The following is a 19,518-nucleotide window of genomic DNA, read 5'->3' as shown; positions in this document are numbered from 1 at the left end:
ATCTCATCCAGCACAATCTGACGGCTCATATTGTCTTCTCATGACGATCTGTTGGAGCTCTTGAAGAAGCTCCTCTCTTCTCTTTCGTGATTTGTCCAACACTCCGGAAGTCCCAGAAACCAGCTCCACAATCACTTCAACCGGACCGCTTCCAGCACCTCCACTCACCATGGCTACCTTCGAATGGCACGTCAACAAGACCTTCGACCCCTTCACCCAAAACTTCACCGTCCTAGGCCCCGACGGAGTCACGCCAGTGCAAGTCTCCATGTCCCTCGTACGCAGCCTTCAAAGCCTCATCACCGCCGACGCCATCTACTCGGGCATCATGATCGGCTCGGCCGTCTTCCTGCTTCTTGCCCTCCTCCTCATCACCAAACCCGACAAGCGCCGCAGCTTGATCTTCATACTCAACGCCGTCGCTCTGGTCCTCGTCATCACGCGTGGTATCGTATCCAGCGTCGTCTTCTCTGGCACCTTCTACAACTGGTATCGACTGCAGACCTACTACTACGGCGGCGACATTGCTCCAGCCCAAGCAGCCTCGTTCGCCGGCGAACTCATTGACTTCATGCTCGTCTCCACACTTGAGCTGTCCATGGTCCTCCAAGTCCGCATCGTCTGCTGCACCCTCGATGCCGTCTGGCGCAACACGATTAACATCATCAACATTGCCATGGCTTTGGCAGAAGTTGGCACCCGATTCGCCCTCATGATCTTGGTCACTGACTGGAACATCCTCCATGTCGGGCAAGAAACGGAGCAGCAGTTCCGTCTCCTCGGCAAGTTGGGCCAGGCAACGGACATTGTGTTTGTCGTCAACATAGCCATCGCCGCCATCATCTTCTGCGCCAAGCTGGGCCTCGCAATCCGCTCCCGTCGCTCCATGGGAATGACCAAGTTCGGGCCGATGCAGATCATCTTCATCATGGCCTGCCAGACAATGTTGACGCCTCGTAAGTTCCCTGTTTCCCCTCCTCACCGTCTGCGAACATCTCCACTCACTCTCATAGTCATCTTCATTCTCGTCGCCCTATACGGCTACAAGAATCACAATCTCCAGATCATGATACCCACCATCATTGCCCTCTCCCTGCCGCTCTCGGCAATGTGGGCCACCGTCAAGACCGACCACGTGCACATTGCCAATCCGCGGCACTACATGCGCGCACTCCCAGGGGGAGCCGCAGATCTCTCGGGTGCAAAGGCTTGCGGCACAGCGACGACGGACACCACCGACACCCTCATCGACTCGGAGGACACTGCCAGCTTGTCCACGCCGAAGGGCAAGTCGACGCGGGATGTGGAGATGCAGAAGTTGAAGGGTGGCGTGCACGTGGATCGCACTTATAGTGTGAGATGTGATTAGGTGCGTGTTCGCTCAACATCTGCTTTTGAATCTCACGCTGACCGTGATTGAAGGAGTCACCCGCCACGCATCGCAGCTCTGATACTCACACATCAACCCGACCAGCCCGAGATGGCACTGGAGAAGCCGGCGTAAGCCGCTACAAGTCTTTTGTTGATTGGGTTGAATCGTCGAGAACTGAGGGGCAGACATAGCCCGAGGGCTCCATTTGATGGAATGAATTGCCCATGCTCAAAGGAGACACAGGAATGGAAGCAACAGCGAGCATATCTATTGGCATATCAAGATCAAAACGCAGATCGTAGCACCAAAGTTGACAGGGTTGGTGACTATGAGCCGGAAGGTAGACGAGCAACAGAGAAATCTTTACCGATCTTTCATCTATCCATATCTCTGATCCCACCATGCCCATCCCTCTACACTGCCATGTTGATCAATTTCCACACCCCCCACCCAAAGACCTCCAATACCACGCTAAGACACACCCACAGCAAACACGCCCTCGCCCACACGCCTTACCCAGGCCCAATGCGCGGCATATCATGATGCTCGCTCAGATTCGAAAGGTACTTGTTCAACTCCTCCACCCGCTCCTTATGCGTCTTGACGCCCTCGCGCTTGAGTCTTTCGTCCAGCTGTAAGACGAGCAGAAGCATTAGCGACCACCTTCACGTGAACACCAAAGTCAAAAGTGAAGGTAGAACATACCCGCTTCTTCCTCCTCTCCTCATGTCGTCTCTGCGCCTCCGTCTTCCCAACCCCACTCTCAGACCTCAGCGCACCTGCGCCATCACCCTCCATCGCGTCTTCATCCAACCCATCTTCGTCCAGCAGCGCTTTCTGCAAAGCCGACTCCGACTCCGCTTTCTCTTCCTCCTCTGCTCGATTTGTATCTGTCACAGGCGGATCGGCATGGCTTTTGCTGAGGGACTGCTTCTTCTCTTTCTTTTTGTGCTTTTTGACGCCGCCCGAGTCTTTGGCGCCTTTGAGTTTCAGGCCGCCGCGGACGGCGTTGGCGTACTCGGAGGAGGGCATGGGGGGTGCATTGGGTGGGACGCTGTTTGTGTTGCGTGTTTGTGGAGAGTTGGGGTGGAAGGTGGTTGATGGGTGAAGTGGGGATTGCTCTCGGGGGAAAGTCGGGGTTGCTCTGCGTGGGTTGGATGTGGCTGCGAGGCTGCTTGTTTTATCTTGAGTTGTCTTGAGGTACTCGATGCTGCAATGAGTAGTTTTTGCAAGGTGCGTTCGTTGACTCACTAGAGCGTTACTGTATGTTTTCGCTAAATTACAGCTAATTATCCTCGTGGGCTGCCCTCGTCTCTCCTAGACTCCCTCGACAATCCTCTCGCGGGCTAATCTGGTCAGCCTCGCCAGTACTTGACTCCTTCACGAGTCTCTCTGCTGTGCTGTTAGATGCACTCTCGATGTATAGCCGTGATAACGTCGGGACGCTGAGGATGAGAGGGATGCACCGAGAAGTGGGCGGGCACCAGCCTGTCGACTTTCCCGTCCTGACCATAGAGGCAGAGTACTCCAAGGCAGCAGGGCCGTTTCCGTCTTAGGACTGCGACTTCGCCGGAAGATCGAAGTCTAATACCACCGCTGTCGTAGCCTTCTCGGTTCAGGTTGTCGAGCCTGGAGAGGCTTCAACCGCAGGGTATTCCCGGCAGCTCATCGAAAGACGGCGGCACTCCTAAGACCTCACCGGTCGGATCCTCTAATGCCCGCACCACCGCATCAACCTGTTGTTGATACAAAGTTTTCGACCCCCCATCTGCCATCTCCAATGGCGAATGAATGTAATACAGCGAGGGAAAGGCGGTCTCCAAGACGTTCAGAAGCTCGCGCAGATCGCTTCCAAATTCCAGCCTGCACATTTGTTCGTTTTGGAACGCCAGTAGGAGCTGGCCGCAGTTGGTTTCTAGGATGGTGTAAAAGATGACGAAGTTCCCGATGGGGTTGGTGGTCGATAAGTTGAGAGTTCCCACTTCGTACTTCGACGTCACCGAGTCGAGGTCCGGCAACGAAAACGCATCGTTCTCCAAGGTCGTGTAGAACGGCATGCCCATGCTGGGATCCACAGGCGTCATCGGCGACCAGACACTCGCCGTAGCACTCGACTCCCCACCCTCTATCTCCCGCCGCCTATTCCTCGCTGCAAAGACATACTGCCTCGGCGTCACCCCCGTCTCGCGCTTAAAAAGCCGATGGAAATGATGCTTCGTCAACCTCACCTCCGCAGCCAACACATCCAAACTCGGCACGTCGGCGGCATCCGGCAGCGCATCCAACAGCTCGCACACCACCTTCACCTTGTCGGCTTCCGGCGTGTAGGAGGCGAGCAGCGGCTGGCAGCGCTTGCACGCGCGGTAGCCTGCTGCTTCGGCTTGGGCGGGCGTGGTGTGGAATTCGACGTTGGCGCGGCGGGCTAGGCGTGCTTTGCAGATTGGGCGGCAGAAGATTTTGGTTGTTTTGACGCAGTAGACGAATTTGCCCTGGGGGAGTGTCAGTTGGAATGGGAGGTTTGATGGTGTTGAAGGGACGACTTACGTCCCACGAGGCGTCACGGGTCACGACAGCTTGCCAGCGCTCGTGGTCGGACATGATGCACGAAGGTATATTACATGGTGGTGAGTGGAAGTAAGTCTTCTTATACCGGGAATGATTGCTGTCGTTGTCTTGGGCTGCATGCTGTCAAACTGACCAATCAGATGCGACTTGGGCTCTTGAGGCTGAGGCAGTCAGACGATTCCGCATGATGTCGCTAGATTTGCAACAAAGATGAAGATAGATGCCAGGAATTGGGTGGCACGCAAGAAGAAGGAGATGGTGGATGGACAGGAGAGTGGGTGTGATATTCGAGTGGGTTCAACCTGTCGATGTGGCCGTGGCGTATCATCTAGACCTTGATCAAGCACAGCCTCGGTCGCTAGTACATGAGGGTATCTTTCCACATGGCATGTTTCTCCTGCTGCTGTGCGGGCTTCGATTTCGCCGCGGTGTTGCTCTGACGGGTCGATTTTGGGCATCACGGGGAGTGGAGCATCTCCATCAGATGACTACTTTTGTGGACTGCGCGAACGGATATGATGAGTAGCCCATTGCGGTGTGCTGTGTGAAGGTTGAATCGTGCGAAAGTCACGGGACACCGATTTTACCGGCCAGGCAGCACCTCCGACCTTCCCTCCTCATGCGCATTGCATCTTCATGAATTATTTGCATTAGCCGGCCGCTGGAGTCATGAAATTCGTCACGGTGACATTGTCCTGATGGAAATGCTTCGCCGCCGTTTTCACGGCGGACACCAACACGAATATGCGCTTCTTGGGGGAAATGAGAAAGCGCGGCCTCGTCTTTGGACAAGGAAGCATTCTATCCTCGTACTACTTCTGATTGCCCTGGCGACCCTCTTTTTCGTATCATTATCTATGTGAGCCTTACATTTGATCATTCTCACGACTACCTTGGCTAACGTCTGTACTTCAGCCGATCGGGAGAACAGCCCTGCGACACACCAGAGGCCGGATATCAATGCAGACCCGAGATCTCCCATTTCTGGGGCCAGTACTCTCCATACTTCAGCGTCGCCTCCGACATACCAGCACACACGCCAGAAGGCTGCCACATCACTTTTGCTCAGGTCCTGGCTCGCCACGGTGCCCGAGATCCCACATTGGGTAAATCCCTCCTGTATGGCGCTACTATTGAGCGACTCAAGGCAAATGTAAAGCACTTTCCAGGCCGCTATGCATTCCTCGCCGACTATGAGTACACACTCGGAGCAGATCAACTTTCAATCTTCGGCCAGCGGCAACTAGTCTCCGCAGGCGTGAACTTTTACGAACGATACAAGCCGCTCTCGCGCGATTTCGTCCCTTTTCTACGTGCTTCAGGACAGAAGCGTGTGATTGACTCCGCTTGGAACTGGACGCAAGGGTTTCGTGAAGCAATGTTGGCAGATGAGCATACTAATCCCCATCATCCATCGCTTCCTGCCGTGGACGTTGTCGTCTCCGAAGAGGAAGGGATGAACAATACTCTCCATCACGACATCTGCACAGAATTCGAGACGGGAAAATTCGGCGCAATTGGAAGTACGGCGAAGTTCAAATGGGTTGAGGTCTTTGCCGAACCCATCCGCGCTCGTTTCAACGCCGATCTCATTGGAGCGAATCTGACCCTCACCGAAGTCATCTATCTGATGGAGCTATGCCCTTTCGAAACGGTGGCATCGCCTACAGGGAAGATCTCGCGCATCTGCGATCTTTTCACGACCGAGGAATGGCGTCAATACAACTACTACGGAAGTCTCGACAAGTGGTATGGCTACGGGCACGGCAATCCACTGGGCCCGACTCAAGGCGTTGGCTTCGTCAACGAACTGATAGCGAGAATGACGGACGAGGCGGTCACAGACACCACCTCCACAAACCGCACCCTCGACAGCGACCCTCAGACGTTTCCACTAGGTCGCAGACTTTACGCCGACTTCAGTCACGACAACGACATGACTGCCATTATGGCTGCGCTGGGACTGTACGGGGAAACGTCGCACTTGCCCAACCGGACTCTCGTTGGGGCACCTGAAGCAGGTGGTTTCAGCGCAGCATGGACTGTCCCATTCGCGGGTAGGGTGTATTTTGAGAAGCTGCAATGTGCGGGACATGACGAAGAGCTCGTTCGCGTCCTCGTTAACGATCGCGTCCAGCCTTTGCTGCAGTGCGAGGGCGATGCCTTGGGTCGCTGCACGCTGTCGGCTTTCGTTGACAGTTTACAGTTCGCGCGCAGTGGTGGCCACTGGGCAGCTTGCTTCAAATGAAGCGGGCGAGACACCCTGGATGGAACCAGCCTTGCTAGATGAAGGGTTCTGGTCGCAAGTATCCGTGCACCGTCGACGTGCGTACGATCCATGTGATGGCCATATAGCCTGGACAGTAAGCGTGGCCGAAAATCGAGAGCGGCCTAGTACGACCCTTGATGGAAACATGACAATTACCCTTCTGATTCGGCGAAACGGATTGTTCGATCTGCGAGAGCGCTGGTCCCGCCTCACGGAAGCGCTAGTTGCCGTAACTTTCTGCGGACTGCGGGGTCTTCTGCAATGGTGGGGTCTGGGGAGGAGGGGTTGCGAGCTCCAGGTCCTGGCGACGTATAAACATCGCCCTGAGCCGCCACATTTCTTGCGAAACAGCTTCGACGAACCATCATTCCAACAACCCAAAGCAGTACGGCCGTTGGATAAAAATCCAAGAAAACCACCATCGATCCTTACATACCCAACCCCGCCAATCAGCCAACATGGTGAACCAAAAGCTGCAAGAGACGGTGCAAAAGAACCTCGACAGCGTCACGAGCGACGAGTCGACGGGCGTCGCCGGCCTGGTCTTCGTCGCCGTCGACTGCCAAGGCAACGAGCTGTGCGCCGTCCCGTCCGGCAAAAAGGGCGCCGCGGCCGGCCGCGCGCCCATGGACATGGACACCGTCTTCTGGATCGCCAGCTGCACCAAGCTGCTCGCCACCATGGCGTGCATGCAGGCTGTCGAGCAGGGCAAGCTGAAGCTCGACGACGCCCAGTTTGTCTACCAGCATGCGCCGGAGCTGAAGAATGTCAAGGTGTTGGATGAGGGGGGCAGGTTGGTTGATAAGCAGCATGAGATTACGCTGAGGATGTTGTTGTCTCATACTAGTGGGTTTGGTTACGAGTTGTGAGTTGCACGGTAATGGAGGCAATGAGAATTCGACTGACTTTTCTAGCTTCAACCCCCGTCTTCGAGACTTCGGCCGTCCTTGCGGCTACGATGTCTTCCATGCGGACGAGCGCGATGTTCTTCGCATGCCGCTGGTCAACCAACCGGGCACCGTCTGGGAGTATGGCGTTGGCATTGACTGGGTATGACAACGCTCAAGGACCCAATCGAACGTACTTTTCGCTAATGTTGACACCCCAGGCCGGCATCGTGCTCGAACGCGCGACCGGCGTCCGCCTGAACGACTGGATCCAGCAACACATCACGCACCCCCTCGGCCTGCACAACATCAACATGCTCCCCACGGACGACATGAAGAAGAACCTCGCCTACATGCACCAAAAGTGGCCGGGCCAGACGACCTCGTCGGAGCGCGACCACATGTACCGCGAGCCCATCGTCGCCGAGACGCACCGCGAGAAGCAGCACATCTTCCACAGCGGCGGGGCGGGCTGCTTCGCCAAGCCCAACGAGTACGTGCAGGTGCTCGCCACGCTGCTGAACGACGGCAAGAGCCCCAAGACGGGCGCGCAGATTCTGAAGCCCGAGACGGTCGAGGAGATGTGGAAGAACCAGATCCCCGACCAGCCTAACTTTGCGCGACAGGGCATTGGCGCCGCCAAGCCGGAGGCGACGAATGCTTTGCCTGAGATGTATCCTCAGGAAGGTGAGATTCACCCCTTTGACTTTGTCTCTGAGCTGCAATTGCTAATGATTGCCCTTCAGGCAACCCACCTCAAGGCTGGGGCTTGAGCTTCTTCCTCACCATCGAGCCCGGAGCGACGGGTCGCGGCAGGAACACGGCGTGGTGGGCGGGTATCGCCAACCTGTTCTGGTGGTGCGATCGCGAGAAGGGCGTTGCGGGCATGATTGCCAGCCAGGTGATGCCTTTTGGCGACGGGCACGTGCTGGGCCAATGGATCCACAACGAGGCGGCCGTGTACCAGGCGCTGCAGTCGACTTAGGTGGATGTCCCTCCTTTGTTTGTCTGGCGGTTGGTGGGAGTTTGAATGCTGTGAGTACAAAAAGCAGAATGTGAGGAAATATGGCTGGCTGTTCTGATCTACTTGTTCCTTGCTACTGTCTCATTACTCCCTCGCCTTCCTCCCCAACTCCTCCAACATGCCCTTCATACCCCCTTTCTTCAAATCCCCAATCGAGCTATCGTGATTCGTCCCAGATAAATCAACCGTCTCGACATCAACCCACTCCTCCACCCCCCTCTGCCGCCAACACTCCTCAAAATACCGCCTCCCAATCTTCCCAATCATAACATCCGACTCCGCAAAGAAAACCTTAACCTTCACCCTCTCCACCGCCCGCGCCTCACTCCCACCAGCCTCCCGCCGCCCGCGTTCCAACTCCCCAAACATCCGCACAAACTGCGCGTAGTCCTCGCAAACGCCCCACGCCCCCGCCTCACACTTGCGCAAACACATGCGCGCCTCCTCCGTGCCTGCAGTCGTGTCCTCTACAAAGAACCACTGCGTCGAGAGCTCGTCGATCGCGGCGCCGACCGCTTCGCTCGTGCCGTGGCGTTCGCCTGGTGTGGCGGTGTCGGTGGTGTCGGCGGTTCCGGGGGTGGATTGGAAGGTTTCGGCGAGGGTGGTGAAGATCCCGCCCGACCAGGATGTCATGGGGGTGATTCTGGGGATTAGTTAGGTGTGGAATAGAGGAGGGGAAAGGGAGAGGGAGGTACCTTTGTTGGATGAATTTATTGAGGGGGGACCAGCCTCCTACTATGCTGTTGGGGATCTTGGACGCTACTTGGATGAGGGTGGCCTGTGAGTGCTCGACTTGGACGCATGGGGCTGGAAGGGCAGGTAGGTTAGCGTTGGTAGTCAGAGAGGGCGGGAGAACAGTGTACCGAAGAAGACGACGGACGGCCGTTGAGGATGGAGAAGATGGCGGAGCGTGTACATCGTGTTCATAGCATAGATGGTCCCCGCGGAATGAGAGAAGAGCAGATCGATATGCTTGACATCGAGAGCCTGCAGCACGGCAGGGACAGTTTCAATCCACACTTTGACTCGCAGGTTGAGAGGGACTAGACTCGAGCCGCCCATGCCTGGTCTAGTCGAGCGTGCATCAGTCAATACATCTCCTCGGCCACGATGGAGGCAACAGACTCACCTGTCCACCGCAATCATCCTCACCCCAGCGATCTTGGCCGTGTGATCCCAATTGAGACTCCCATAGCGACTGCCGAACATGGGCACGCAGTACAGAGCTACTGGCAGCGTGTAGTCGGAGAAGTTGCTCGTGGTTGCGAACGTTACGCGAAGGCGATCGTGAGATGGGGTCTTCGGGAGCCATAGACACTGGTGAAAGGCGCGATTGCACACGATTGCGATTGCTTCATCCTCTACTGATGGAGGGGAGGAGGGTTGTGGCGATTGTGCGTTGTTTGGGGAGGCGGCGGTCGACATTTCGGATACCTTGATGCGGCGGGTCCAATGGAGAGATTGGAGGCCGGCGGAGGAGATTGATGTGACTTGTGTTGTCACCTCGAGTCAACGCTATAACATGACGATGAGAGGATGAGATTGAGAGGAGAGTTGAGAGAGCTGGCGTCGTGTTCCGAAAGTACAAAGAACCGTTGGGAGGTGTGCGGCTGGGGACGAGTTCAGCTGAAGCTCGCAGCTCCCCAGCGCTCTGCGGTGTTGGCCGCAACACATCACACCGCCGCCAGTGAAAGGCGAAAGAATGGGGAGAATGAAGGGTGATGATGATTTTGCTAGTTCTGGTTCTTAACGACTAAAAACACAACAACAAAACACATAGAATAAGGTTGATCCGGAAATGACTGACACTGGGGACATGTCTTTCGTCGGCCTCGTCTATGTCATGTATTCGTTGAAGGGAAGGAGCTCAAATCACGCTGCCTCGCCGGGGGAAGTTGACGCCTTCCAGCGCCGGCGCATCGCAGAACCACGACACCTTTTCGCCCCCACCCGCATTGACGAGACCACAGGGCAGTTTCGAGCCCTCCTCCGTCTCGAAAATCTTCTTCAACACGCTCGCCTTGCCGCCTCCGGTCGCGACAAAGGCGATCTTGACGCCGTGCACCACGACGGGCAGGCTGAGGGTGATGCGCTTGGGCGGGGGCTTGGGCGAGTCGGAGATGGAGAGCACCCAGGCATCCGACTCCCTCAGCAGCGGATGATCGGGGAACAGTGAGCACGTGTGCCCGTCGGGTCCGCAGCCGAGAAGAATCAAGTCGAAGAGGGGCAGCTTGACGGAGTCGCGAGCGGCAAAGATGCTGACGAGCGTCTTTTCATACTGGTCCGCCATCTCCTGCACATCGTCCAGATGCGCCTCATCAATGGGATACACTTTCGGCTGCCCCATGTCGGCGGGGATTTTGTCGAGCAGGTTCTCCTTCACCAGCTTGTGGTTGGAGTCGTCGTGGTCGAGGGGCACGCAGCGCTCGTCGGCGTAGAAGATTTCCCACTTGGGGAATTCCACTTTGTCATCCTCGGCGCCGGAGGAGGGCGCGAGGAGGGCGGTGGCGAGCGTGGCGGGCAGGGAGCCGCCGGAGACGGCGACGCGGAAGACCTCGTGTCGTTTGAGCGCCTCATTTTGCTGCTCCAGGACGTATTTCCGCAGGTTGGGCGCGAGATCCTTGTCGATGCTCTGGAAGCAGAAGAGGTTGGGTGGGCGGCCCATCATGACCAATTGGGATGATTTGAAGCCTTTGGTTTCGGAGGATGAGGTGCGCGAAATGGCGTTGAGACGTGACCTCCACGCCCGTGAAATTGATCACGACCGTTGAAAGTGGCAAAGGGCGGCGGAGGAGATGCGGTGGCGGTGCGCGGGAAGCTTATCAGCTGCCGGTGGAATAGACAATTCCCCCAACCCTGGCCCGATTAATCGCCAATGATGACGGCAAGGTTACGATAGTTCTGCGCCGGGGGCTGCTGCCAGCAAGATTTCGATCTCAATCAATTTCAATGGGCGGGCGTAGAGTGTGTGTGGCCGGTTCCGCGCTTCACCGTCGGCGGGCGTCCATGCGCATGAATCAGGAGTGGGGCTCTTCGCACACGTTTCCAGCGACTTGCATGAGGTACAATCTCACGATGGGCAGCGGCGGGCTTCTTCCGTTTTCCACTCCAGGCCGGCGATGATGTAACGCCTTCATCCACTCCGTGCCAGCCGTAGCTCGTCGGTACGCTACTCGGCAGCCTCCCGCGATCCGAGCCGGGTAAATTCAATTCAGGTTTGATGCCAATCCGACACTCCACTCCCCGGTTCACGTGCTGAGCCTCTTCTCTCGAGAGCCTCCCATCAATATGCCCAAGCCCAAGCAATTCGCGCGGCCGCCGAAAAAGGCGAAGCTGAAGGCAGCCCCCGAAACGGCAGATGACTTCCAGGAGGCGGCGGACAAGGAGGAAGAGGCCGGCGGCAAGCATCGAGTCGGTGACCCGGCCAAGTCTGCACGTGCCTTCCTTCGTGCCTTGGAGCTCTACAACCAGGGCCTGAGCAGGCATGCCACCAACTTCGATCTGGCCTACAACAAGGCTCGACTGGAGTTGGAAATCACGCAGCAGCCTGCTCTTGTGGAGCATGTCGGCCTTCCCCTGATCGATTTGCTTCGACAGACGCTCGATTCGCATCGATATGCACTGCGACTGAATGAAGAAAATCCCGATCTTCTCTTCAACACGTCACAGGTGTTGGTGAGTCTTGCAGAGCAGCTGTCCGAGGCCGGACAAGCCCCCCAGGCGATTCCACTCTTTCAAGAGGCTCTGGAGTTGTTGTCGGCATGTCTATCTCGCCAAGAAATGCTGCTGGAGCAGCAGAGGCTTGAGTTCGAACAATTCGACGACGATGGTGGTGTCCCGCTCGATCCAGACGAGACGCCTGCATCAAATTCTGGCTCCGAGGCGGACGAACAAACTGCCCGGATTGAAACGCCGGTCAGCGCAAACGATCTGCTCGACACCGTACACGCCTCCGTATCTGCTCTGACAACTCTCGTTCCGCTGGTGGACGAGTCAGCCTTGCAAACCTACGGCGACATGGCCTACGCCTTGACCGAGAAACGAGCGCCGAGCTACGTCACTTTACTCCCCGATGACCTTCAAGAAGCCGCTCGCGTTATCCTGCTCCTCGACCGCGCCATCTTCGTCGCTGCCTTTTCCGATGCGCAGTACACTTTTGCCATGATCGATTTAGCTACTTACGCTGATCGTCTCAACGCATTCGACGTGCCTAGCAAAGACCAAAACGCCCATGCTCTGAGCGCACAAGCTGAAGCGAGAGTGGAGTTGGTGCAGTCGATTCTCGATCGTCATCAGAGCTCGATTGAGCTTCCTGCGGAGATATGCTGGAAACAACTAAACCTAGCCCAGGAGGCAAACACCAAGGCGACAAGACTCAACACCGAAGATGCGAAGGAGCGCAAAGCAGGCATTCTAGAATCTCAGGGCGGCGCGGAATTTCTTCGCCACCGTCTTGTCACCATCCCGAATGTGCCGCTCTCGGAGGGCATCAAGCGAAGCGCTCGCACACTCATACAAAACGCGCAGACGTATTACAGAGGTGCTGCTCAATTGGCATGGGCGGAGGGTGATGCGCAGCTCGCGGTGAAAGCTAAGCAGCGATGGCTGATAGCGTGTGACATTGGGTCGGCCGTGTATGGGGTTGCTCCCAAACAGACCGCAGCACCCTTTGAGGGCAACCCACGAGATGCAAAGGGCGACGTGATGCAGGCCCTCAAAGACTGTGTCGATGAGGGCTTGATCGCGGTGGATCTGGGTGAGCGAATTGCCCAGCGCATTCTGCAGTGAGCGACAGATTCAATGCTCGAAAGGACTCTCAAGACTTGCTGGCCCAAAGCTGATGCCCTCATGTGGCGAATGAAGCCCGTGATTATATGATTTTTCGTTCAGAGCGTTTAGTCGACGGAATGCATTTCTCGGTTGCGCAATGCAGAATCGGGATCGCCAAGGTCTAGAACGCCGAGCGAGGCGCCCAGACTGGCACTGCCATCCTTGCTACCACGCTGACAGCCTTGGCGGCATCCAACCACTCCTTCAATCCATGTCGAGTCTTCCTTTTCATCAATCATGATATTACGCAAGCGGCCGCGATGATTTAGACTTCTGCCATCTTGTGAAGTTGACAATCTTTGCCGCTTTGACAACCCCCCAACAGCTTCCATCGCCTGCCCGCGACAATGGCAACGATCACGAGGCAGGTCACGCAGATGGTGACGACCACTGTCACAGCAGCAACATCTACCAGTACCGCCAGAGCACCTGCGCAGGCGGGTATCTTCGAAGGCGCTGATCCGTCTGTCTACAATGCCAGTAATCCAATCATCCTGTTCATCATCCAAGGTTCGTTGCCACATATCGACTCGATACATACCATGAAACCAAGCGATAGTCCCAACTAACTCCCATCCAGCATCCATCATCCTCATCTTCTGTCGTATACTCCACTACCCGCTCTCCCTCCTCCGCCAACCACGCGTCATCGCCGAAGTCATCGGCGGCATCCTACTCGGCCCCTCCGTAATGGGTCGCATCCCAGGCTTCACCGACGCCATCTTCCCCCCCGCCTCCATCCCCAATCTCTCCCTCGTCGCGAATCTCGGCCTCGTGCTGTTCCTCTTCCTCGTCGGCCTGGAAGTCGACCTGAGGTACTTTGTCAGCAATTGGAAACTCGCCGTCAGTGTTGGCGTGGCGGGCATGTCGTTGCCGTTTGGACTCGGCTGCGCGATTGCTTGGGGTTTGTACCATCAGTTTCACGAGGATCCGGATTTGCAGCCGATTGCTTTTGGGACGTATATGCTTTTCATTGGCATTGCCATGGCGATTACGGTATGCGCAAACCTCCAGGCCACCTTGGCGGATGCAGCGAGCGAGAAGCAGCTAACATGTCGCAGGCCTTTCCCGTCCTCTGTCGGATTCTCACGGAGTTGAAGTTGCTTTCCACCCCCGTTGGCGTGATTGTGCTATCTGCTGGGGTTGGGAATGACGTGGTCGGCTGGATCCTGCTCGCGCTTTGCGTTGCTTTGGTCAATGCGCAAAGCGGCGTCACGGCGGTTTGGGTGCTTCTGACTGGCGTGGGATACGCATTGTTCCTTTCCCTCGCGGTTCGTCCGGCTTTTCTATGGATCCTCCGTCGAAGTAGAGCTCTCCAAGATGGCCCTTCGCAAGGGATTATCGCGCTCACCCTCCTCATGGCTCTGTCAAGTGCCTTTTTCACAGGAGTTATCGGCATCCACCCCGTCTTCGGAGCCTTTATGGCCGGCCTGATCTGCCCTCACGACGGCGGCTTCGCAATCAAAGTGACTGAGAAGATCGAAGATCTCGTCGGCGCCCTCTTCCTCCCGCTCTACTTCACCCTCTCCGGGCTGTCGACCAACTTGGGCCTGCTCGACAACGGCATCACCTGGGCCTATGTGATTGGCGTCATCGGTATCGCGTTTAGCGCCAAGTTCATCGGCTGTGCATTCGCTGCGCGGGCGAACGGGCTCGTCTGGAGAGAGTCGTTCACCATCGGAGCGCTGATGTCCTGCAAAGGCTTGGTGGAGCTGATCGTGCTCAACATCGGTCTCCAAGCCAAGATTCTGAGCACGCGGACATTCACCATTTTTGTGGTCATGGCGCTCGTGACGACTTTTGCGACTACGCCGTTGACGCGCGCTCTTTACCCGCCCTGGTATCAGCGGAAGCTGGAAGCGTGGAAACGAGGGGAGATTGATTGGGATAGTGGGGCGCCGCTGAATGCCGAGAGACAGGACTCCGAGGATGGGAGTGTGGTGAAGAGGATCGCGGATGCTGCGCGGGTGCGCAGTCTTCTTGTGTACCTCCGTCTCGACAGCATGCCGGCTTTGTTTGCTCTCGTTTCTCTATTGGGAGCGGAGGCAAAGGAGCCGTTAGAAAGAGTGCACCCAACACACGCGAACGAGGAAGAGAAGGAGAGTACAGAGCAAGCTGTTCGAAAAGCGCGACCACTGGAAGTGCACGGCATGCGGTTTGTGGAGCTGAATGAGAGAAACTCGACTGTGATGAAGGTCACCGAGGCCGACGAACTCTCGGCCTTCGACCCGGTCATTAACGCCTTCCGAGTCCTAGGGCAACTCTACAATCTCGCCGTTTCTGGTGAGGTCGCGATATCGACCGAGAGCTCATTTTCAGAGAGCATTGTCAATACAGCGGTAGAGGAATCGAGCGATCTCCTGCTGCTACCATGGAGCGAGTCGGGCAGCATGAGTGAATCACTCACCGTGTCGAAAGACGTGGTCAAAGGCAAAGGAACAAACGATCAGTACAGCAGCTTTGTCATGCGCACCTTGGAAATAGCGGAGTGCAACGCGGCGGTATTTGTGAACAGAGGGTTCGGTGGGACACTCACGCCTCGATCGTCCACTCTCGATCGGCGAGTGAGCACGATGAGCGGACGGGGATTTCGAGAGCATAGCACCAACCAGCCGAGTAGGGATCGTAGTCATCACATCTTTGCCCCGTATTTTGGCGGCGAGGATGGACGGGCTGGGTTGAGGCTGGTGCTTCAGCTGGCAGAGAATGCAGAGACTACGGCGACGATCGTGCACTACCAGAGCGCAAAGGAAGTTTCTCCGACGGACCAGACAGTGAGCATCAGGCCGAAAAGCGGTCGTGACAGGCTACACAAGACGAAGTCCGCCGCGGAGCGAGAGGATGACGCATCGTTCTTCGCGACTCTCCAGCGATCTCTGCCTTCCGGGCTGGAGAAGCGCGTCGTCTTTGAGACGGCGACGTCATCGAGTCCTATTGAAGACGCCGCGGCTGCAGCTCAAGAGGAAGTAGGACGTAATGTCAAGAACGGCGGAGATTTGGTGGTCGTGTGTCGGCGGCCGGACGGGATGACTGGCACTCCAAGCTGTCTGGGCCCGATTGCTGACGCAATGCTGGAGAGAGGGGTCAAGGCGAGTTTGCTGGTAGTACAAGCTAGACGGCGGGATAGCGGGCGGTAGAGTAGACTTGTCGCGTAGACGATGTGAATGAGAAACGATGATGATGACCCTGGCACCGCCCAAGTGTGGTCGGCTTTCACATGCTACGCCAATCGGACATTGCGCAACTAGCGCCATCTTCCGGCATGCGCATGCATGTGACCTCGCTAAATGCATACTTTGCCTGATGACCTATTCCAACCGCAGCCCTTTCAAATAAGCCCCAGGCCCGTCATACAACCCATCATACTCCGGAACTGATCGGCGAGACGACCTGGATGTACACGCAGCGATGGGCATCATAAATACCCTGCCTTTCTGCGTCTGCTCCCACCACCTCCAACGCACCGGCCAGTAGAGCGGATGGAACCCTTCAACCAGCGTGCATGGACTTGCCGTACATCTACACCATCTTCCACAACTCCAATGGAGCCCCGAAGTCCGGTCTGCTCTGGCACTCGGTCGCCCAGCTCGGAGCAGACACGCTCGACGCCCTGGGCTCGGTAGTGCAGAAGCTGCAGAATGAGCGACTGGCACGGCGCACGAGACTGCTGCAGCAGCTTGCCGATGCAACTTCCTGGGCTGCGTATAGCGACACTTGCGCAGAGCTTGACGAACTCGAAGGCGCGGCGGTGTGGAAGGAACAGGAGCCATCCGAGTACTACGACGTAGGATGTCTGCGCGGCAGGCTGAAGCGGCTTGCCCTGGCCAGCGAACAGGACGATCTGGCGGAAATGCTGCACATTATCCGTGGCGAGCTTACGCGCGATCTCGGGGGCGTGTGCAATCCTGCACTTCATCGTCATACTCGTGCGGGGACCAAGTTCCTCATCGATCACTACATTGCTACTGTGCGTCAAGCACTTGCCCGGATCGTCGATGCTTGCGCTCTTGGTGACCCGAGGCTACGGGAATTGGATGTCGAACTCGAGCTGGAGCAGACCAGACGGTCGTACGGACGCACGGCGCTGCTTCTGTCCGGAGGTGGCACGCTGGGAATGTCACATATTGGAGTCATCAAAGCCCTGCATGAAGCAAAGGCTCTCCCACGAATCATCTCGGGCTCGTCTTCGGGATCGATTGTGGCTGCTGTTCTGGGCTGCACCCCAGATGAGGACCTGGTAGGCAAGCTCTATGACTTCTGCAACGGCGATCTCGCGGTATTTGTTGGTCCACATGAGAGACAAGGCTGGGGAGGGCGCGTGCTGCACTTTGGCGCGAACGGCTATTTCTTCGAATTGGGCAATCTCCGCAGAGTCATGGTTGATCTCCTCGGCAAGACTACTTTTCTCGAGGCCTACAACCGCACCCGCCGCGTCTTGAACATCACCGTGTCCAACTCTTCAAGTTTCGAATCGCAAGGCGTCCTCAACTACGCCACGGCGGGAAATGTGGCTATTTGGTCTGCGGTCGTCGCCTCTTGCGCCGTTCCTCTTGGCTTTGAGCCGGAACGCTTGCTGTTCAAGTGTGACGGCGAGCGACAAGACCTCACCCCGTGGGATCCAACCACCAAGTACGTCGACGGCTCCATTAACGGCGACTTGCCCACTAGCATACTCTCTGCTGAGTTTGACGTGAACCACACCATTGCCTCCCAGGTCAATCCACACGTGGTTCCATTCTTAAATTACAGCACGACACCGGCGAAAGCCGAGAACACGCCCTACTGGATCAGCGCGGTGAGTTTGGCGCACGAAGAAGCCATTCGATCCATGGACATCCTCTCCGGCCTTCCGTGTTTACAGCGAAAAAGCAATCTTCTGAGCAAGGTGACCTCTGTCCTTTCGCAGAGGTACTCGGGCGATATCACGTTGTATCCTGTCGATGGAGTGGCGCGCTTCTGGAAGATCATGAAGAACCCCACGCCGCGATTCATGCAAGATGCGACGGAGCGGGGGGAGAAGGCGACCTGGCCGGTGCTGAGTATGATCAAGGCGCACATGGACATTGAGTTGCTGATTGATGATGCGGTGCGGAAGGTGTCGGAGCACGTGTCGTTCAGCCAGAGTGTGAGCGATCTGCGCCGGTTGCAGTACAAGGGGAGGGCGGGAAGTCAGCCAAGGGGCGGGCGCGTGAGGAACGGCGAGCCAAGAGGAAGCACGCTCTTCCAGCTTCCGAGAGATGTCTCGCCCGCGGACTCGGTCACAGTTGTAGCTGGTGACGGCGTCTCCATCTCACCAGCCTCAACTCCTGAGGCTCATGACTCCGACGAAGACAGCATGGACGATGAGGCCCAGGCTCAATCGAAAGCGGCATACACAAAGACAAGCTGGAACGGCTCGCAGTTCAATCTGTCAGCCTCGCAATCCCTGCCCAATACGCCGATCGGAATCAGGCACAACCCGCTTGACAACCCGGGGCCCAGCTCTCCGGCTCGAGCCCCCGCGTCGCTGCTCATGACGCCTATCGTCTCTCCCGAAACTTCGCCAAAAGCATCCCGCGTCAATCTCAGGATTGATCTGAATGCGCGGCGGAGAGCGGACACACTGCCGCCGACACGGGACATGTCGCCGGCTGAGCGGCGAAAGCCGACATAGCGTAGAGGGAGTGTGAATTTGCACTGGACCACGCAATGAACATAGAAACGAGGCACGATTCCCCAAACGATGATATATACCACCAACTCGCAAGATTTACAAGACACCCATCTCATACACAATCCCCCCTCCTAACTCGTCCCCCACCCCCCCTCCAAATTCACCACCTTAGGCTCCTTCCCATTCCGCACAATACACCAAACCACATCCTCATCACTCTCATTCACCTCCTGATGCTCCGCCCAAGCCGGGATGAGCGCGTAATCCCCAGGCTCCAGCGTGACCTTCTTCTTCCCCCCGTCGCTCACAATCGTGCCGCGGCCGGAGAAGGCGAACACCACCGTGTCCTCGTCGGCGTGGTGGTGGATTGCGCTTGCCGTGTGCGGTTTGGCGATCATGCGCGAGGCGCAGATGGTGTCGCACACGTTTACCAGCGCGTTTTGGCGGAGCATGCCGTCTGTTTGCGCGCCCGAGGCGGAAGAGCCGAGGGTTGTGGCGGGGGTGTGGAGGACGGGTTTTGCTTCGGGCATTGTTGCTTTTGTGGTTGGGGGGATTTGGTGGGATTGTGATTTGGTAGATTCTTGTTGATTGTGTGGAGGAGACGCGGGGGTTGTTTGGATGTTGGATGAGATGGAATGGAGTTGTGGTTGGAGGGGAGAGAGGGACGTGGTGGGGTGGAGGAAAGGCACACTTAGCTCTGACGTAGGCGGGGGAGTTCTAGACCTTCTAGTGCTAGAAGCCTGAGGCTCACGTATAGGTTGAGAGCCTGCTTGTTCAGATGGATAATAAATCTGCACACACGAAGGTCATCAACCCGCATGATACTGGACGGCAAACTCGCAGTGTGTTCGAGAGGGACGAAGTATGGCAGGAAGTCAGACAACCATTCCGGTTGCCTGCACGTGACGGTTCTTGGCT

At 56.8% G+C, this 19,518-nt stretch overlaps 11 protein-coding genes across 11 annotated transcripts; 6 read left to right on the top strand and 5 right to left on the bottom strand.

The window, feature by feature from the left end:
* Positions 1 to 169: 169 nt before the first annotated feature.
* Positions 170 to 1,664, top strand: BDY17DRAFT_344774 (fungal pheromone mating factor STE2 GPCR-domain-containing protein; the record flags this gene model as incomplete). The annotated part of the gene is made up of 3 exons (XM_033738068.1): positions 170 to 956; positions 1,014 to 1,369; positions 1,423 to 1,664. 2 exons carry the CDS (start codon positions 170 to 172, stop codon positions 1,367 to 1,369), a joined length of 1,143 nt encoding a protein of 380 aa, XP_033590502.1. The 3' UTR covers positions 1,423 to 1,664.
* Positions 1,665 to 1,884: 220 nt separating this feature from the next.
* BDY17DRAFT_322821 (uncharacterized protein) lies at positions 1,885 to 2,404 on the bottom strand (the record flags this gene model as incomplete). The annotated part of the gene is made up of 2 exons (XM_033736884.1): positions 1,885 to 2,004; positions 2,078 to 2,404. The coding sequence occupies 2 exons, from the start codon at positions 2,402 to 2,404 to the stop codon at positions 1,885 to 1,887; spliced, it is 447 nt and encodes a 148-aa protein (XP_033590501.1).
* A 608-nt stretch (positions 2,405 to 3,012) lies between these two features.
* Positions 3,013 to 3,970, bottom strand: BDY17DRAFT_309287 (metal binding domain of Ada-domain-containing protein; the record flags this gene model as incomplete). Its single annotated transcript, XM_033735314.1, has 2 exons — positions 3,013 to 3,861; positions 3,917 to 3,970. The coding sequence occupies 2 exons, from the start codon at positions 3,968 to 3,970 to the stop codon at positions 3,013 to 3,015; spliced, it is 903 nt and encodes a 300-aa protein (XP_033590500.1).
* Positions 3,971 to 4,338: 368 nt separating this feature from the next.
* On the top strand, positions 4,339 to 6,425 carry BDY17DRAFT_117885 (histidine phosphatase superfamily). Its single transcript, XM_033729278.1, has 2 exons — positions 4,339 to 4,796; positions 4,853 to 6,425. Exons 1-2 carry the CDS (start codon positions 4,636 to 4,638, stop codon positions 6,183 to 6,185), a joined length of 1,494 nt encoding a protein of 497 aa, XP_033590499.1. The 5' UTR covers positions 4,339 to 4,635; the 3' UTR covers positions 6,186 to 6,425.
* BDY17DRAFT_117772 (beta-lactamase/transpeptidase-like protein) lies at positions 6,426 to 8,140 on the top strand. The gene is made up of 4 exons (XM_033729276.1): positions 6,426 to 7,071; positions 7,121 to 7,256; positions 7,315 to 7,780; positions 7,840 to 8,140. Exons 1-4 carry the CDS (start codon positions 6,665 to 6,667, stop codon positions 8,076 to 8,078), a joined length of 1,248 nt encoding a protein of 415 aa, XP_033590498.1. The 5' UTR covers positions 6,426 to 6,664; the 3' UTR covers positions 8,079 to 8,140.
* A 61-nt stretch (positions 8,141 to 8,201) lies between these two features.
* BDY17DRAFT_309284 (uncharacterized protein) lies at positions 8,202 to 9,542 on the bottom strand (the record flags this gene model as incomplete). Its single annotated transcript, XM_033735313.1, has 4 exons — positions 8,202 to 8,760; positions 8,813 to 8,924; positions 8,981 to 9,186; positions 9,247 to 9,542. 4 exons carry the CDS (start codon positions 9,540 to 9,542, stop codon positions 8,202 to 8,204), a joined length of 1,173 nt encoding a protein of 390 aa, XP_033590497.1.
* Positions 9,543 to 9,711: 169 nt separating this feature from the next.
* BDY17DRAFT_294649 (uncharacterized protein) lies at positions 9,712 to 11,203 on the bottom strand. The gene has a single exon (XM_033733173.1). The coding sequence runs from the start codon at positions 10,783 to 10,785 to the stop codon at positions 9,985 to 9,987; it is 801 nt and encodes a 266-aa protein (XP_033590496.1). The 5' UTR covers positions 10,786 to 11,203; the 3' UTR covers positions 9,712 to 9,984.
* Positions 11,204 to 11,405: 202 nt separating this feature from the next.
* Positions 11,406 to 12,905, top strand: BDY17DRAFT_249467 (uncharacterized protein; the record flags this gene model as incomplete). The annotated part of the gene is made up of 1 exon (XM_033730978.1): positions 11,406 to 12,905. One exon carries the CDS (start codon positions 11,406 to 11,408, stop codon positions 12,903 to 12,905), a length of 1,500 nt encoding a protein of 499 aa, XP_033590495.1.
* A 195-nt stretch (positions 12,906 to 13,100) lies between these two features.
* On the top strand, positions 13,101 to 16,138 carry BDY17DRAFT_117814 (Sodium/hydrogen exchanger family-domain-containing protein). The gene is made up of 4 exons (XM_033729277.1): positions 13,101 to 13,457; positions 13,528 to 13,943; positions 14,009 to 14,887; positions 14,993 to 16,138. The coding sequence occupies exons 1-4, from the start codon at positions 13,295 to 13,297 to the stop codon at positions 16,082 to 16,084; spliced, it is 2,550 nt and encodes an 849-aa protein (XP_033590494.1). The 5' UTR covers positions 13,101 to 13,294; the 3' UTR covers positions 16,085 to 16,138.
* A 112-nt stretch (positions 16,139 to 16,250) lies between these two features.
* BDY17DRAFT_294645 (acyl transferase/acyl hydrolase/lysophospholipase) lies at positions 16,251 to 18,747 on the top strand. The gene has a single exon (XM_033733172.1). It carries the CDS (start codon positions 16,450 to 16,452, stop codon positions 18,598 to 18,600), a length of 2,151 nt encoding a protein of 716 aa, XP_033590493.1. The 5' UTR covers positions 16,251 to 16,449; the 3' UTR covers positions 18,601 to 18,747.
* On the bottom strand, positions 18,732 to 19,437 carry BDY17DRAFT_344764 (RmlC-like cupin domain-containing protein; the record flags this gene model as incomplete). The annotated part of the gene is made up of 1 exon (XM_033738067.1): positions 18,732 to 19,437. The coding sequence occupies exon 1, from the start codon at positions 19,128 to 19,130 to the stop codon at positions 18,732 to 18,734; it is 399 nt and encodes a 132-aa protein (XP_033590492.1). The 5' UTR covers positions 19,131 to 19,437.
* Between the last annotated feature and the right edge of the window lie 81 nt (positions 19,438 to 19,518).

This window comes from Neohortaea acidophila (genome assembly GCF_010093505.1).
Source record: "Neohortaea acidophila strain CBS 113389 unplaced genomic scaffold BDY17scaffold_4, whole genome shotgun sequence".
Classification (NCBI taxonomy): Eukaryota; Fungi; Ascomycota; class Dothideomycetes; order Mycosphaerellales; family Teratosphaeriaceae; genus Neohortaea; species Neohortaea acidophila.
The sequence above is the reverse complement of the archived record's forward strand: the minus strand, read 5'-3'. Positions and strand labels throughout refer to the sequence as shown.

What these genes read in the sequence shown, in the direction of transcription:
- BDY17DRAFT_117885 (XM_033729278.1), top strand. Translation starts at nt 4,636, where the DNA reads ATGGAAATGCTTCGCCGCCGTTTTCACGGCGGACACCAACACGAATAT. An exon ending in TTTTTCGTATCATTATCTAT is followed by an intron (nt 4,797 to 4,852) that starts GTGAGCCTTACA and finishes TCTGTACTTCAG; the next exon opens with CCGATCGGGAGAACAGCCCT.
- BDY17DRAFT_117772 (XM_033729276.1), top strand. Translation starts at nt 6,665, where the DNA reads ATGGTGAACCAAAAGCTGCAAGAGACGGTGCAAAAGAACCTCGACAGC. An exon ending in AGTGGGTTTGGTTACGAGTT is followed by an intron (nt 7,072 to 7,120) that starts GTGAGTTGCACG and finishes TGACTTTTCTAG; the next exon opens with CTTCAACCCCCGTCTTCGAG. An exon ending in ATGGCGTTGGCATTGACTGG is followed by an intron (nt 7,257 to 7,314) that starts GTATGACAACGC and finishes TTGACACCCCAG; the next exon opens with GCCGGCATCGTGCTCGAACG.
- BDY17DRAFT_294649 (XM_033733173.1), bottom strand. Translation starts at nt 10,785, where the DNA reads ATGATGGGCCGCCCACCCAACCTCTTCTGCTTCCAGAGCATCGACAAG.
- BDY17DRAFT_117814 (XM_033729277.1), top strand. Translation starts at nt 13,295, where the DNA reads ATGGCAACGATCACGAGGCAGGTCACGCAGATGGTGACGACCACTGTC. An exon ending in CATCCTGTTCATCATCCAAG is followed by an intron (nt 13,458 to 13,527) that starts GTTCGTTGCCAC and finishes ACTCCCATCCAG; the next exon opens with CATCCATCATCCTCATCTTC. An exon ending in ACTCCGAGGATGGGAGTGTG is followed by an intron (nt 14,888 to 14,992) that starts GTGAAGAGGATC and finishes TTGGGAGCGGAG; the next exon opens with GCAAAGGAGCCGTTAGAAAG.
- BDY17DRAFT_294645 (XM_033733172.1), top strand. Translation starts at nt 16,450, where the DNA reads ATGGACTTGCCGTACATCTACACCATCTTCCACAACTCCAATGGAGCC.